Source organism: Lepidochelys kempii, chromosome 1, assembly GCF_965140285.1.
Source record: "Lepidochelys kempii isolate rLepKem1 chromosome 1, rLepKem1.hap1, whole genome shotgun sequence".
Taxonomy (NCBI): Eukaryota; Metazoa; Chordata; order Testudines; family Cheloniidae; genus Lepidochelys; species Lepidochelys kempii.
Window position 1 is genome coordinate 323313100 of NC_136380.1, and position 14289 is coordinate 323327388.

At 40.8% G+C, this 14289-nt stretch overlaps 1 protein-coding gene across 10 annotated transcripts in view; it reads right to left on the bottom strand.

Annotated features, from left to right (window-relative positions):
- Nucleotides 1-14289, bottom strand: part of CPNE8 (copine 8) — a 296005-nt gene that overhangs the window by 19180 nt on the left and 262536 nt on the right. For 7 of the 10 annotated variants that reach the window (XM_073328394.2, XM_073328393.2, XM_073328398.1 and 4 more), the window contains 2 exons: nucleotides 7184-7241; nucleotides 2271-2344 (listed from right to left, as the gene is read on the bottom strand). The exons of 1 other annotated variant lie outside the window; for it this stretch is intronic. In XM_073328394.2, coding sequence (XP_073184495.1) covers nucleotides 2271-2344; nucleotides 7184-7241 — 132 coding nt within the window. Of the gene's footprint in view, nucleotides 1-2270; nucleotides 2345-7183; nucleotides 7242-14001; nucleotides 14062-14289 lie in introns of all 10 variants that reach the window. 2 more of the 10 variants (XM_073328405.1, XM_073328399.2) reach the window with 2 other exon arrangements.

A 14289-nucleotide genomic window follows, 5' to 3' on the forward strand; every position in this document is an offset into this window, starting at 1 on the left:
CCCCCGACCCGCCGCCGAAGACCCGGAGCGCCACCAGTCGAGTAAAAATTTAAAAGGCGCCAAAGAATTAAAAAGGCACCACTGCTGCTCAGTGAGGGAGCGGCCGCTGCCCCGCTCCCCCACAGCGACGCAAGTGCCCCCTCCTGCAGGATGCTCTGGGACTGTACAGCAGCCTCAGAGGTTCCTGGAGCTAGAAGAGACTTGTGGACCTAGGTCCAATCTCCCCTTGTTCTAGGATTGCCCCAGCAAAGGGGGCTCCTAGCTCCAGCTGGGCTGGGAAGGGACAGGACTTGTCCATCCCCTGCACAGCTGCTTTGGGGGGAGGAGGAGTCCAGACCTATCTCTGGGTGCCTCCCCCTGCTGCAGGATGCTCTGGGACTGGGAAACAACCCCCAGCAGTTCCTGCAGCTGGAGGAGGCTTGTGGAGTTGGATCTGATCTTCCCTGTGCTGCTGGGAGTGCCCCAGCAAAGAGGGCTCCTAGCTCTGGCTGGACTGGGGGAGGGACAGGACTTGCTCTTTCCCTGCAGAGCTGCTCTTGGGCATCTCTCCCCGCTGCAGATAGCGCCGCATCCCCTCCTCTGTACTCGCTTCCTGTCCCCTCTCTTTGCAGCTGCCTGGGGAGGGGACATTGTACAGAGAACTGCCCCCCGTTCCTGTTGCAATTAACTTATTTCAAGAAAAATAAAAAGTGAGGTACTTTGCAGAATTTTTTGACTGACACTTGACAGCAGCAAATCACAGTCAGGACTCAATTCACTGATTGGTAGATATGGACATTGTGGAAGTTTTATAGTGTGTTGGTCTCGACTGTCTACAAGAAGACACATGCAATTACAATAAAATGAGTGTCCAAAGTAAATCAAAAACCTCAAAAATGATTACTGTAGTGCATCATGTGAAAGAATTAGGAAGCCAAATTCTACATGCCAATGGTGACAAACTATTTTGTACAAGCTGCAATGTTTCATTGGCTGACGCTGGTAAATAAAAAGTTAATAAAACAAAAAACAAATTTCTTCTCTTTTTATTAAGACGATAGAGAACTCAGATCTGTCATTTAGCTAGAATGGAACTTGTGGATGCATTGGGAAGAGCTAATATACCACTGAAAAAACATGATCACCCAAAGCTGCATGAATTCATTCAACGGAATGTACAAAATGCCGGTTGTTTACCAAGTGCGAATATGCTATGACAGAACTACCTTCCAAAGGTTTTTGCTATACATTTTGAGGAGATGAAGTCTCCAATTAACTCATGTGAGTGTTTTGTAATTATTTCGGATGAGTCCACAGATGAGCAAGACAACTATGTACTGCATGTTCTGTTTCATTTTATTTCTGACAGGGCCGAAGATGTACACACAGGAAAGTGAACAACAGTGTTCGCCGACTGCATTTATTTGGATGCTGTTAACTACACTAGTTTCTCAAGCGGTTTCAAAATACAGTGTGAACTCTGACAGCGTATCTGCTTTTGTAAGTGACAATGCAACAATGTCCCTCCCAAGATGGCCAAGACTAGCAGCTAAGAGTCCCTGGCTGGGGCACTCCCAGCAGCAGGGGAGATCAGATCATGTCCACCTGCGGGAATCTCCTGCGGCAGCTCTGAAATCCAGCTCTGAAGGCAGCACAGAAGTGAGAGTGAAAATTTTATGACACCCCCCCACCACAGGTTTGCAACACCACAAACACAATCCCCCTTTGGGTTGGGACCCCCACAGATACAACACTGTGAAATTTCAGTTTTAAACTCTGAAAATGTTACATTTACCAATTTTCAATCCTATGGCTGTGAAATTGACCATAGTGGACCATGAATTTGGTAAGGCCCTATGTCTAGTGTTACAGAGTGCAAGCGTAGTTTGACTTCTGTTTGTCTTTATTCATTGTTTACTCATTCCTAGGGAAGTGTTCCCTGTTAATCACGAAAAAAGTGCAAAGACAAACATTAGTACAATACTACATTGTGAGGCTAAAACAGATAAAAGGTCATTATTAATTTTAATGTATCATGTAGTTAGTCAGACTTGCTTGTCTTGATTTCATCTATATATAATAACTGAATTAGTAACATGAATTATGATACTAGTTTTGAACTAGGTGCATACTTGTTTTGAACACTTTCTTCAATGGGAAATGCATCATCAACTAATATCTAATGCATTCTTAAATTTTATATATCAATATCCCTAGTACATATAAAATACGTCAATTTGAACTATTTTTATTTTTATCAATGCACATTAGTAATAATTTTTCTCTCTCACCTGTACAATATCCCTTTCTGCATATTTTCCTCTTGAGGAGATTCTGACTACATCACCATCCAATTCTTCCATAGCTTAAAAAAAAAAAAGTAGTTTATCCACTTGCCATTTCAGCCACCCAACAAAACTATGTTATCAAAAAGAAATTTTAGATCCTTCTGAACCCAGAGCAACAAGTCATCTTTCTTTCTATTAATTTAAGGCACCTCTTAAGATCCTCCTTTATACAAAATGTATAAAGGTACAACAGTTAATTTGCACTCTCCTATCATTCACGGAATAATCTGTTTCTTATCTTTATAGTTTTATTTACTTCTTTAGCACAAAATAAACCCTGGTATGGAAAGCCAGTACAAAACTTTTTGGATCACTTAAATCCTACCCCAACATTTTCTGTAGTCACAGTAACACAGTCGCACTGTAGCCCAATACCCAAATTTGAGTGTGGGACTCTCTTCTAACTCCCATTCCTTCAATTAACTGAACTTTATCGATAAAATAAATTTCACAAATTATTTCTATTTCTCTCTCAGATAAAGAAACCTTTTTCCTTAGCCTTTGACATCTTTTGGTATGGCATGAGGCAGGAGTGATTCAAACTTATATCTGGAAATGTAATGACTGCCATTGTCTAGTAGTAACAAGCTCTTGAAGATTATGATAGTAAATTGATTGTGTAACACTTTAGGTAAGGAATTTATTCAGTGTTTACATAATTTTTTAATTTGACAGGTCATAACTGATTTGAATGTGAATATCTGCACCACACTAATAAACAATCAGACTCCACATGTATAGAATTAGAAAAATTAAAGTGATTTTCTATTCTAAAAAGTGACTAAAAATGGCACTACACTTTTATGGTCTCTCAATGATTTAGAGAGCAAAATGTACTTAGTTTACAAGTAATTTTTTTTTTCTCCCATGAACTCAACCTGGAATATAAATTGAAGTTTGATTTTTTTTCTTTCTTGTGCATCAGAACCAGTAATAAGAGTTCTGCAGGTCAAAATCTGCTCTAAGTGACACCTGTGCAAATCCACTGCCTCTGATTCTTCAGACATTCATTTTTTCCTTTTTGATTTTTTCCATCAGTTTCACTGCTGAGGCTATCACTGCAGTATATATCACCTGAGGCTTAGCTGATAACAAAACTGAAGTAAAATACCGTAAGTGATTAGATACTTTTTGTAAACGATTTTCGTCTCTGCCGGGTCATAGTACTAAAGTCTAGGAAGATTAGAAGTTTTTTTCCTTCAACCATAAGTTACTTTTTTTTGTAAACTACTTCCAGAAGACATCAGAAGTGCTGTGATCTTTGTGCTACCCACTGAATTGAGCTACCCAAGTTAGAGTTTTGTGGCATCACATCTATTCCACATAGATGGATTGAAAAAACAGTTTCAAAGCTAACTGTACAAGTGTTATATTTTTAATGAGATGCACCATATTCTGAAGTCTTTAAAATACTCAACGTTCTGGATATAATTTGGTTTGCCAGTTATTTTATCTAGAACTGGTTGAAAGGAAATGTACTATTTTTCAAACCTGAAATGTCTTACAGAAGCAAGTCCAGTTCAATGAACTTTTGATCATTCACAGACAGTGTTCTATTGGACCTTGTAAGGTTCCCTGCCAATTCACCTAGTGGGTTGCTGGGACTGGGGGCTTCTACAGTCCAAGGCTCCAGGACAACCCTGCCATGTAGACTGCCCTGGGACTGGGGATCCTGGTGTTCCAGGGACCATAGCAACAAAGCAGCCCCACCATACAGACTGCCCCAGGACCAGGGATCCTGGGCTTCCAGGGTTTGTGGCTCTGAGGCAGACCCACCCTGTGGACTGCCCCACAGCTTCTAGGGTCTGCAGCTCTGCCATATGGACTGCTCTGGGACCAAGGATTCCCAGCTATCAGGGTCTGTGGTAGCATTACCATGTGGACTTCTGTGGAGCTGGAAGCCTGGAAACCCTAGAGGCTCTTGGCCTTCAGGCCCCTGGCTGCTGTGCTGGGAGCTTGGATGTCCTAGGGTGGGCTCCCAGGATCTGTGGCAGCCTTGCCATGTGGACTGCCCTGGACTCAGGGCTTCCAGATGCCTGGGCTAGCTGGCTCCCTGGGCTGCCCAAATCCCAAGTGGGCAGCCTAGGGAGCCTGCTGGCCCAGGCATCTGGAAGCCCTGAGTCCAAAGAAGTCTATATGGTGTGGCTCTGGGGCAGATATAGACTCTGAGAGCCGAGCAGCTACTGACTGAAATTGACATTCTTGTCAGCTCCACTGCTGATAATAATGGTGAAACTGATAGTGTCAATCTCAGTCAGAGCTGCTGGTCTTAGGGGACATTTTGTTTGGGAAACACCATGTGCTGGTGTTTTCAGTGTTTTGGGGGATTTCTGGCTCATAAGAAATTTTGAAAAATTTGATTTTGGTCTGATTTGGAATGAATCCAATCTCTGAAATATCAATTGCGCACTATCCAGAAAACCCACGTTTTGGATAGCTCTAGTTCTATCCTTTGATCAGCCCACAGCATTGGCTTATCAATTTTTACTCATAGCTGTAAATTTTATTTAAGTTTGTGGGTTCTATTTGAGAGAACTGCCCGTAGTTCTGTAACTGATGGTTCCCAAGTTCTTTTGCGGGGAGAAAATGCTCTGGAGATTCATCTGCTGGCTAATTAATAGCAGACTCTTGTTTTCAACTCGCCCCTCCCTCCCCCGCTGTTTAGGCACTAAAGAAAATGAAGAAAAATACTTAGTTTCCTCCAGTTCAGGACAGAAAGACACTCCCTCTCTTAGCAGAATAGCCTATCAGTGCCCTGCTACAATACATCCTCCTTTTTAAATTGGTCTAATCCTCATCCCCACCTAATATCAGGAAGCCCTTTTCAAGATTCATAGCAAATTTTTGAGTGATTAAAAGACAATATAAAAATGGTGTAATGTTTCCTGTTAGTCCACATGTAGACAACCAGGTATTCATCACTGCCCTATGGTTTAGTAAGGTGCATGGGGATTACAACTCCTGCAGGGCATGTATTTTGATCCTTGTGGTGCCCAATGGTACCACTGGATCAGTGTTTCCAGGACTGGCATGGAGGTAAAAATGGGGTTGTTATTTCTGGACACTCAGTTTGTGTGAAACTTGATAGTAGGTACCTTATTCTGCTGACCCCTACTTTTTCTAGTCTTGTCTTATTGGTTTCATTATTGGACTTGAGTCCTAGGTTTATTTTCTCTTTCTCGGGTATAAGCCAACCTCTAATGGAGGACAAAATTTCTCCTATGAGCAGGTTATTTCATTATTGGTCACTTCAGGGTTTCTTGCACCTTTCACTAATGCATCTGGTACCAGTTACAGTTTAAGATAAAATATGGCATTAATTGGACCATTGGACTGATCCAATAGGGCCATTACTTTGATCCTCTGACAGAGGATTATAAATACATTCTCTGTTAGCGATGGTCACTTTTTAACTTGCCACACTTTTTATGTATTGTAGATATTGCAAGTATGGCTTCTTTTTGCTTGAAGACAAATGAAAGCATATCCATTTTATACAAATATAGGCAGACATGGAAGGACTAGATGTTTTAATCAGTAAATGTCAATTTCACTACACACACATAAACCAAATAAAAATAATACTTCCATTGATAATCAAATTTTACAGACAGGCAAAGTAAGAAAAATGTTGCTTGAGAACATATTAATATTTGATTTAATGATATTTACTTTGTATATTTTGATATCTGATATTGAAAATTTGTTTTAATGGTTATCAAGCTTTAACTTTTTGAATCTCAACATCTACTGTCATTGAATAATTATGCCTGACCGCAACAGTTTGTCTGACCATCCTCTAATTTACTGCAAGTATGAAAATTCAAATAGATAAAAAAAGAAAAAAAATGCTTAAACCCCATAATTCTACGCAACAGTGAAAATACAATTGATAAACAGAAAAAAATGCTTAAAAACAAACTGATATTTTCTGTTAAAATTATACAAAAAAAGTAACCATCGAGTTCTGCCAAGCCTAAATATAGGTCAACATTTTCTGGAGCTACAACTGCAACCTCAGGGTAACTGTAGCCCCTGTTCTCTGGCTCTCTAAGGGGTTAAGGGATGATGTTCAATAGGCCTCATATTTGTAGACCAACTGGACACTTCTTGTTCTTCCCCTGCCAGCTCTGTGTTGAAGTGCTGATACCTGCCACAGAATATAACTTTGTAGAATGCTGGGGGAGTGCAGGCCCAATCAGGTGGCCTCTCTACAGCTTGGATGTTGTTTGGCTGCATTTAGGGTTTTTTGTACCTGTCTGGGGATCAAGGATCAGGATTCTGCTCTAAAAGTTTGGAAGAATTTTAAAATAATTTTGGAACTTTTTTGTTCACACTATACTAGTCTCCCAACATTGTTGCTAAATTATGCTAGTCCAAAATCAAGCGGAGATAATATAATCACATTATATGAAAATTAAATATAATCTAGATAATATCTTAAATTTACTCAGAGTTCTTTTATTTCTTTGGTTATTGCTGTTAGAAAGGTCAGGCACACAGTCAATACTACCAGCCATCTGAAACTGCACAAATAACTATCTGTTCAGCAAAACTTCTTGAGCATACCCACTTTTCTCTTTTTACATAACAGCTTGTGGAGCATTATAAATGAAGAGTCCACATATGGTTCTGTGAACTGAACAGGTGTTCTTACGGGCAATATAACTCCACATGCAGGGTTGTAAGCACGTTGAGCTATCAATCAAGTCAGCTGGAAACTTCAACATTGTTCATAGCTTGTTCCATATTATGTTGTTCTTTAAAAAGCACAGAATTTATTTGAAGAGCCATATATTATTGAAATATAAGGGATAAGCATTTTAGGAAAAACATACTGACACCAGAACACTTACCATCAAACTCTGCTGGTCCAACTCCTACTATAATTATTGACATTGGAAGCTTTGATGCCTTCCAAACAGAAAGAAAAACAGATTTAATACACAGTATAATCTGCAAATATTATGCTGGACTTGAAAGATAGTTGGACTAAAAACATGTACAGCTCCTTATATTGTGAGGAGGAAAGGAAAAATTACCCAAGAAAAATACATGTAAGTTGTCTGCTTTAAGTTATATAAAATCTTGGATGAAGATAGTATGATAGTTGATCATTTTGTTCTTTAGAGTTTTGGTTTGTTATTCCCCATAATTTGTCTTTTTATGATTCAGATAAAATAAAAAAATATGAATAAATGCAACAAACACTATTAAGGCATGTTAAGAGTGCACAACTAAAATTCTTATAGCAGTTTATTAATCAATGCAAATAAGAGTTGCAAATGTACATCCAAAGGCAGAACTTGACGCTTAATTAATACACACAGTAAAGTACACAGAATTTCAAGATACTTGCACATGTACTATTTCTATTCTTGGCGCCTCTCAGAAATAAGACTTTATATCTCTCCCATAAAAGAAATGTTAATTAAATCAATTAGCCCAGAGAATGAGAAAAAAAAATAGGATGAGTAACAAAATAAAATTGTGAAAGGTAAAGCTTTTAAAATGAATAGATACTTCAAGTTTTTTATTCTATAAAAACAGATAGATGATATACAGCTTTATGTGAATAAAATATTTGTAAATTCACAGAGGCAATGTCATAAATATTTTAGGTTCCCTTTCCCCGATGGAAGCACAAAACATCTGCAAGTTGCACGAAGACAACCAAAATCCATCAAGCAAATGTCAGAACTAACAATTGTTCCTTACGGGAACATACTGCTAAACTTTGAAATCTTTAAAATCATTCTAAGCAGAACTTGTATATTGGCCCAAATCATACATGCACAATTTCCCATAATAGTAATTGTAGGGAGCAAGTTGGTTTTGAAACACACATAATTTTCTTTTCATATATTCCATTGCCATTTGTCACTCTTTATTTTATAATGCTTTCCATGAGCTAATTTACTTTAGCAAGAAAATATGACAAACAAATTTAATTTTAACACAGCAGACACAATTCTTGAAGACAACAAATTTTCCTTAAATTACTACATCTGAAATTGACTTTTTTGTATAATATAGATCATGTCAATGAAATTGTCAGTTACAAAAGAGAAGTCATATTACCAGCCAGAGTTATCAGCAAATTTTTGCTGCTACTTAATACTGTGCACCATTGTGAATTATACCTAATATGGTAGACAGCTAAGATACCAGGAAATGACTGCAGTTACAGTGTAATTATAAAGTATAATCTAGGTAGTTAACCTTCTGGTTATAGGATCATGTATTAGGAATATATATGTAAAAAGTATAACAAATGTGACAAAGTTCCTGCGCTACCTTGGTGGGTCTTGCGCTTATTGGCGGATTTCCTCGCCTTGGAGCTTCACAGCAGCCCTCAGCTTGGCCGTTTTTCTGAACCCACAGTCCAGGTCAACTACTCCTGTGTCTGACAAGGAGTTGGGAGGATTTGGGGGGAACCCGGGCCGGCCCTCTACTCCGGGTTCCAGCCCAGGGCCCTGTGGAATGCAGCTGTCTAGAGTGCCTCCTGGAACAACTGTGCAACAGCTACAACTCCCTGGGCTACTTCCCCATGGCCTCCTCCCAAAACCTTCTTTATCCTCACCATAGGACTTTCCTCCTGGTGTCTGATAATGCTTGTACACCTCAGTCCTCCAACAGTCCGCGTTCTCACTCTCAGCTCCTAGTGCTTCTTGCTCCCAGCTCCTCACACGCACCCCACAAACTGAAGTGAACTCCTTTTTAAAACCCAGGTGCCCTGATTAGCCTGCCTTAATTGATTCTAGCAGCTTCTTGATTGGCTGCAGGTGTTCTAATCAGCCTGTCTTAATGGTCTCCAGAAGGTTCCTGATTGTTCTGGAACCTTCCCTGTTACCTTACCCAGGGAAAAGGGACCTACTTAGCCTGGAGCTAATATATCTGCCTTCTATTACTCTCCTATAGCCATCTGGTCCAACCCTGTCACACAAAGTAATTACAGGATAATGTATTAAATATTAAATTAAAGGGTACTGAGTATATCAGCCCAGTAGTTAACTGTAGCTATCAAAATATGATTGCAGTGTAATTAAACTGTAACTGCATTATACATTCAGTATATACAGTACGGCTTTCACTGCTTAGTGCAACTATATAGTTACTGCATTATAAAATGTATTTAGATATATTTCATAAATAAAATATCCTATAATTTTTATTACAATCTTGTGAATTGCCACTTGAATATAAATTACTTTAATGGACTCTATCTCGTATACATAAGCAGTACACAGTACTACAAGATGCTACACGTATGAATCCTATAAGAGGGGGAAGTGAAGCTTGTGAATGCAACCTTACCATTTGGCATCTCCTGAATGAGTACTTAATGTTGCAACTTTTAACACTATATTAATATAGTTTTCCATCAAAGTACAGTGCATGTGACAAACCAGTAATGAGAAAGATTATGCTCAGTGCATGCAAACATCATGTATACCTAAACCACTGGAAATATACTCTGCTTGAACTTCATGAACTTCATTGTCTTATTACACCAAGAAATAGATATTTTTTTTAGTAATTAATGAAAAAAGCTTATCCAATAGCAATTCAATTTCAGAATATTTTGTCAAGTTGACAAATGGATTAAATAAATGTAATAAAATCTTATTCTCAAGAATCCAGGCAGAAAAATTAACATAGCTCCATAAAAATAAAAAGTATAGATATCTCCAACATTTCACTTACTCCAGGTTAAAGATATAGCCATTTAGCTGTATTTCCACAATCGTGTAAAGCAGTTTTATTATTGTAGACTCTGTTGTAACATAAAACCATGTTTTGACTGGAACTATTAATTACTGAAACAAAATAACTGTTTTTAGTCATTTTACAGGGTAGTGACAGCTGAGCTGGGTTTGATGCTTTTTTGTTTAACCTGGATGGATGCCCAACTTGGTGTCAGGCTGGACCAAAGGTCATTCCTCTAGCTCTAAGAAGCTGGGAGGGAGGGAAGGAGCTGTGCTCCCAACCTTTAGGCTGAGCTGGAGAAGGAGCAAAGAACCATTTGAACTCTCCTCCTTCTGCAGCAACATTTTTTGCAGGCATTCTGTTTGCTCATTCACCCCCACACACGGCCCAATGCGAAGTGGAAAATGGAGCAGTCATGACAGTGTGGGCTTTGATTGCTGGCAGGAGTGCTCTATCCCCACCATCATCCCCCACCTTTACAGGTGTAAGCTGCCATTCATTCCCTGCAGTTTCACCTCAAAGGGGAAGAAACTGCTTTGGGCACAAACCAGTAAACCATCTTCTTCCTCTCCTTCCAATCCCTCTATTAATATGGTCAGTTTTCAAGCACTTCTATCAGACAGCTGGATAAAGTATTTAGGGATATGCTCATGGAGTTGCCCAGAGAAGAAATCAATGTGGTTGTGGGACTGTTTGGTACTTTCACCCCTTGCTTTCTGCCTTCCAAGTGGCCAAGCCTCCATTTCCAGAGGAGAGGGAGGAAAAGGTAGTTAGAGGCAGACCTCATAGGGGGAGGGCTAAGTTCCCTCTAAGCTGTGCAGCCGCGTGGCCACACAGCAGGCTATCAAGAGCAGCGCAGCAGGGAGAGGTGCCTCTTCCTCGTCCCCGGGGCTGCTGCAGCCGGTGAGAGGCGCTTCTCCCCTGGCCCTGGAGCTGCTGCAGCAAAAGAGGAGCCGGGGGAGTCCTCTTTCCTCACCACAGCCCCGGGACAGCCTGCACCCCCAAGCCCCTCCATCCCTGGCCCCACCTCAGAGCCCTCACACCCTGCACCCCAATCCTCTGCCCCAGCCCTGAGACCTCTCCCACACTCCAAACCCCTCGGCTGCACTCTCACTACACATCATCTCCTTATTGGTGCACATGGATGTAAAAAATTAGAGGGAACACTGGCGAAGGGTCAAAACAACTTCAGATGTTGATCCATTGGAGGACCCAGTGTCTAAGATGAATGAGGAGCTATAAATTAGTGGAGGATGGCCATCATGTGCCTGGATTGAGGAATGGAACAAGTATATCTGAGAATTAGCTTGAAAGAGTGAGAGTAAAACAATGCAGCTGCATCAGCCAGAGAAAGAGTTCAGGTATCTGAAAGGGCATTGATGAGAAAGTGAGCTCCAGGGCATCCAGGGGCAATTCCTGGACTTGGGGCCAAGGATCTGGTATAGGAGAAGACTCCATGAGAGCTAGTGTTCATATCTGGTGACCCCTGTAGCTACCAAGAAAGTGGTTTCAGTAGTTGTGGGGAGAGACTCCGTGCCTGCAGTGGGAAGGAAGCAAGGATTGTACCTTCCCAGAGACTATCTGGGAGAGAAGGGCTGTCCCAAGCTGTCAAGCCATCCATGTTTGCACTCATCAGTAGTCCACAACACAGCCAGCATGTACACAACAACAAATGTTTAAAGGCAAGGCACCAAGTCATCCAGCATTTCCCCACAAATGTTTCAACCCTTCTCCAACACTTAAGAATCAACTTATAAATAAGAATCAGTGGAAGTGTATTAATAAAGAAACAAGACTAAATATAAAATGTCTTTTTTTTAAAAAAAGGTTTTCAGTATTTTCTGCCATGATGCATCTTGCCACTATTCTGAATTTGAGTAGAGATTTATGAAATCACCATGTGTGGTCCCATAGTTAAGGTTGGGTTGAATTTTGAACTTCAACCAGGGATTCAAACACTTTGTTACATATGAAAAATACAGCATATCCTCAAAATTACAGCACTTATTTTTTGAATATAGAATGAATTTTTTTAGAAATTCCAAGTAAGAGCAATTAACTATTTTGAGTTAAAATTCCTTTTTAAATGGGTCCTCTAAGAAGCGTAACACCCTTTGTCAGTCTATTAACCGTGGTTCTATAGATCCACAGCTTTGTAGCAAATTTGATATACAGAACCACAGTTTTACCAGCTCTGTTGGTGCTGGGAAAGGCTGAAGAACACCAGACTGACATTTTCAGTTCCCATTGTTCCCATCAGCAACTCCGTATCAAGTGGCAGGACAAGATCAGAAACAAGGATATTTGAAGCCAAAACTAGCAACCTCCATCATCATCACTGTTTTGGTATGCTCATATTATAAGAATGGAAGACCAATAAATTCCAAAGCGTGTGTAGCAAGGAATGCTACTGCAAGGCTGGTGATCATGTAAGCACCAAAAGCTTCATTGGCGCAACAAGATTGTTAGTGATGGTCTTAAACTGAATATACAATCAGACCACCTTAAGCACCTTGCCAGAGATTGTTCTGGTTGGTGATTGATTGGCAAGGAAGCCACATCCCTTTGGCATTTGCCATGAGGACGATGATGATGTCAGGTTATTTTTTTTTTTTTACCTCAAATGATCTTAATAATGGAATAAAACAGACTCCTCAAACTTCCCATGTAGTTAGGGGTTGGTTTTTTTTAGGATTAATGTTCCTTTTGTGCTGTTATTCTCAATAACTGAAAGTTTTCTCTTCAGAAGGGGCTGACAAATAACATTCTTCAATAGAGAATTGCATCAAAAACTGCCCTCTTTCAAAATGGCTGCCATCTCCTATTATTCTTAATGGACCTAAGGCCACTGGTGCCTTCAACTGAAATATCCTTTTTCAAAATGGCCACCACCTCCCACTGTTCCAATAAGAGTAAAGTCAAGCTGTCCTCAGGGAAGATGGTAGTCCTTGACAGAATAGAGTGTTGATTCATAATCCTGAAATCAAAATTAACTGTAGTTTCTGAAGAAATATCCCTTGTGTATTGGATTTTACATTCTTTGCGAGCTAATACTAGCATTGATTCTCTCAAAGGCTATCACCTCTATGCATTGCACAGTGAGGTGTCGCCTTGGGTACAGGCACCAGAAAAAAATTCCAGGACCCCACGCATGTGAGGCTGGGGAGAAGCCACTCCTAATATTGGTGATAGCAACTACAGTAGAACCTCAGAGTTATGAACACCAGTGTTACGAACTGATCTGTCAAGCACACACCTCATCTGGAACTGGAAGTATGCAATCAGCCAGCAGCAGTGACAAAGAAAAAAAAGTAAATACAGTACTCTGTGTTAAATGTAAACTGCTAAAAAAAATAAAGGGAAAGTTTAAAAAAAATTGACAAGGTAAGGAAACTGTTTCTGTGCTTGTTTCATTGAAATTAAGATGGTTAAAAGCAGCATTTTTCTTCTGCATAGTAAAGTTTCAAAGTTGCGTTAAGTCAATTGTAGAGAGGTTAGCCGGGGCGTGTCTCTCTCCGGGGCGACAGGGAACCACACCGTCTCACTAAATTGGGGAATAGGTCTCGCGGGGAATTAGTTCAGCCACAGGAGTTGTCCTCTGTGGCCTTTGTGAAGGTGGAAATACCACAGTAAGCCCAGGCCCTAGGTCAGGGCGGGGTAATGGTGAGTCAGGCACTCAGGCAGGGGGCTGAGCAACAACAGTATAGAAACAGTAGGCCCAGGCCCTAGGTTCCAAAGGGCCTGGGAGAGGGGGAGACTGCCACCCGAGAGTTGGGTGGCAGGGGGGACGCAGGCCCTCCCACTCCACTGCGTCCCAGCCTGGGGCCCTAGCAGTAGCAGAAGACCCGCTGCTGAGTCAGTGGGGATCCTGGCCGCAACAAACTGACATGGGTTCTGGCAGTGCTGCAGCCAGACTAGGGTCGGCTGCCCCCAGGCTACTTCCAGACTCCTCCTCTTGAGGTACCTGGGTCAGGGTGGTGTCCTCAGGGGGGTCCAGCTCCAAGGGTTCCTCAGGATAGCTGGCCTTTAGGGATAATAAGAAGGTCATTACAATGACTGGGGCCTATTCCTTCATAATCTTATTAACCATCCTTACTTTAAGCCTGTCTGCCTTCAGCCACTGAAAGGAGGCCTTTTAGCCCACTTCCGAGATAGAGACTGAAGCTTCTGTTTCAGAAAAAAGAAAATGAGTATTTGTGGCACCTTAGAGACTAACCAATTTATTTGGGCATACGCTTTCATGAGCTACAGC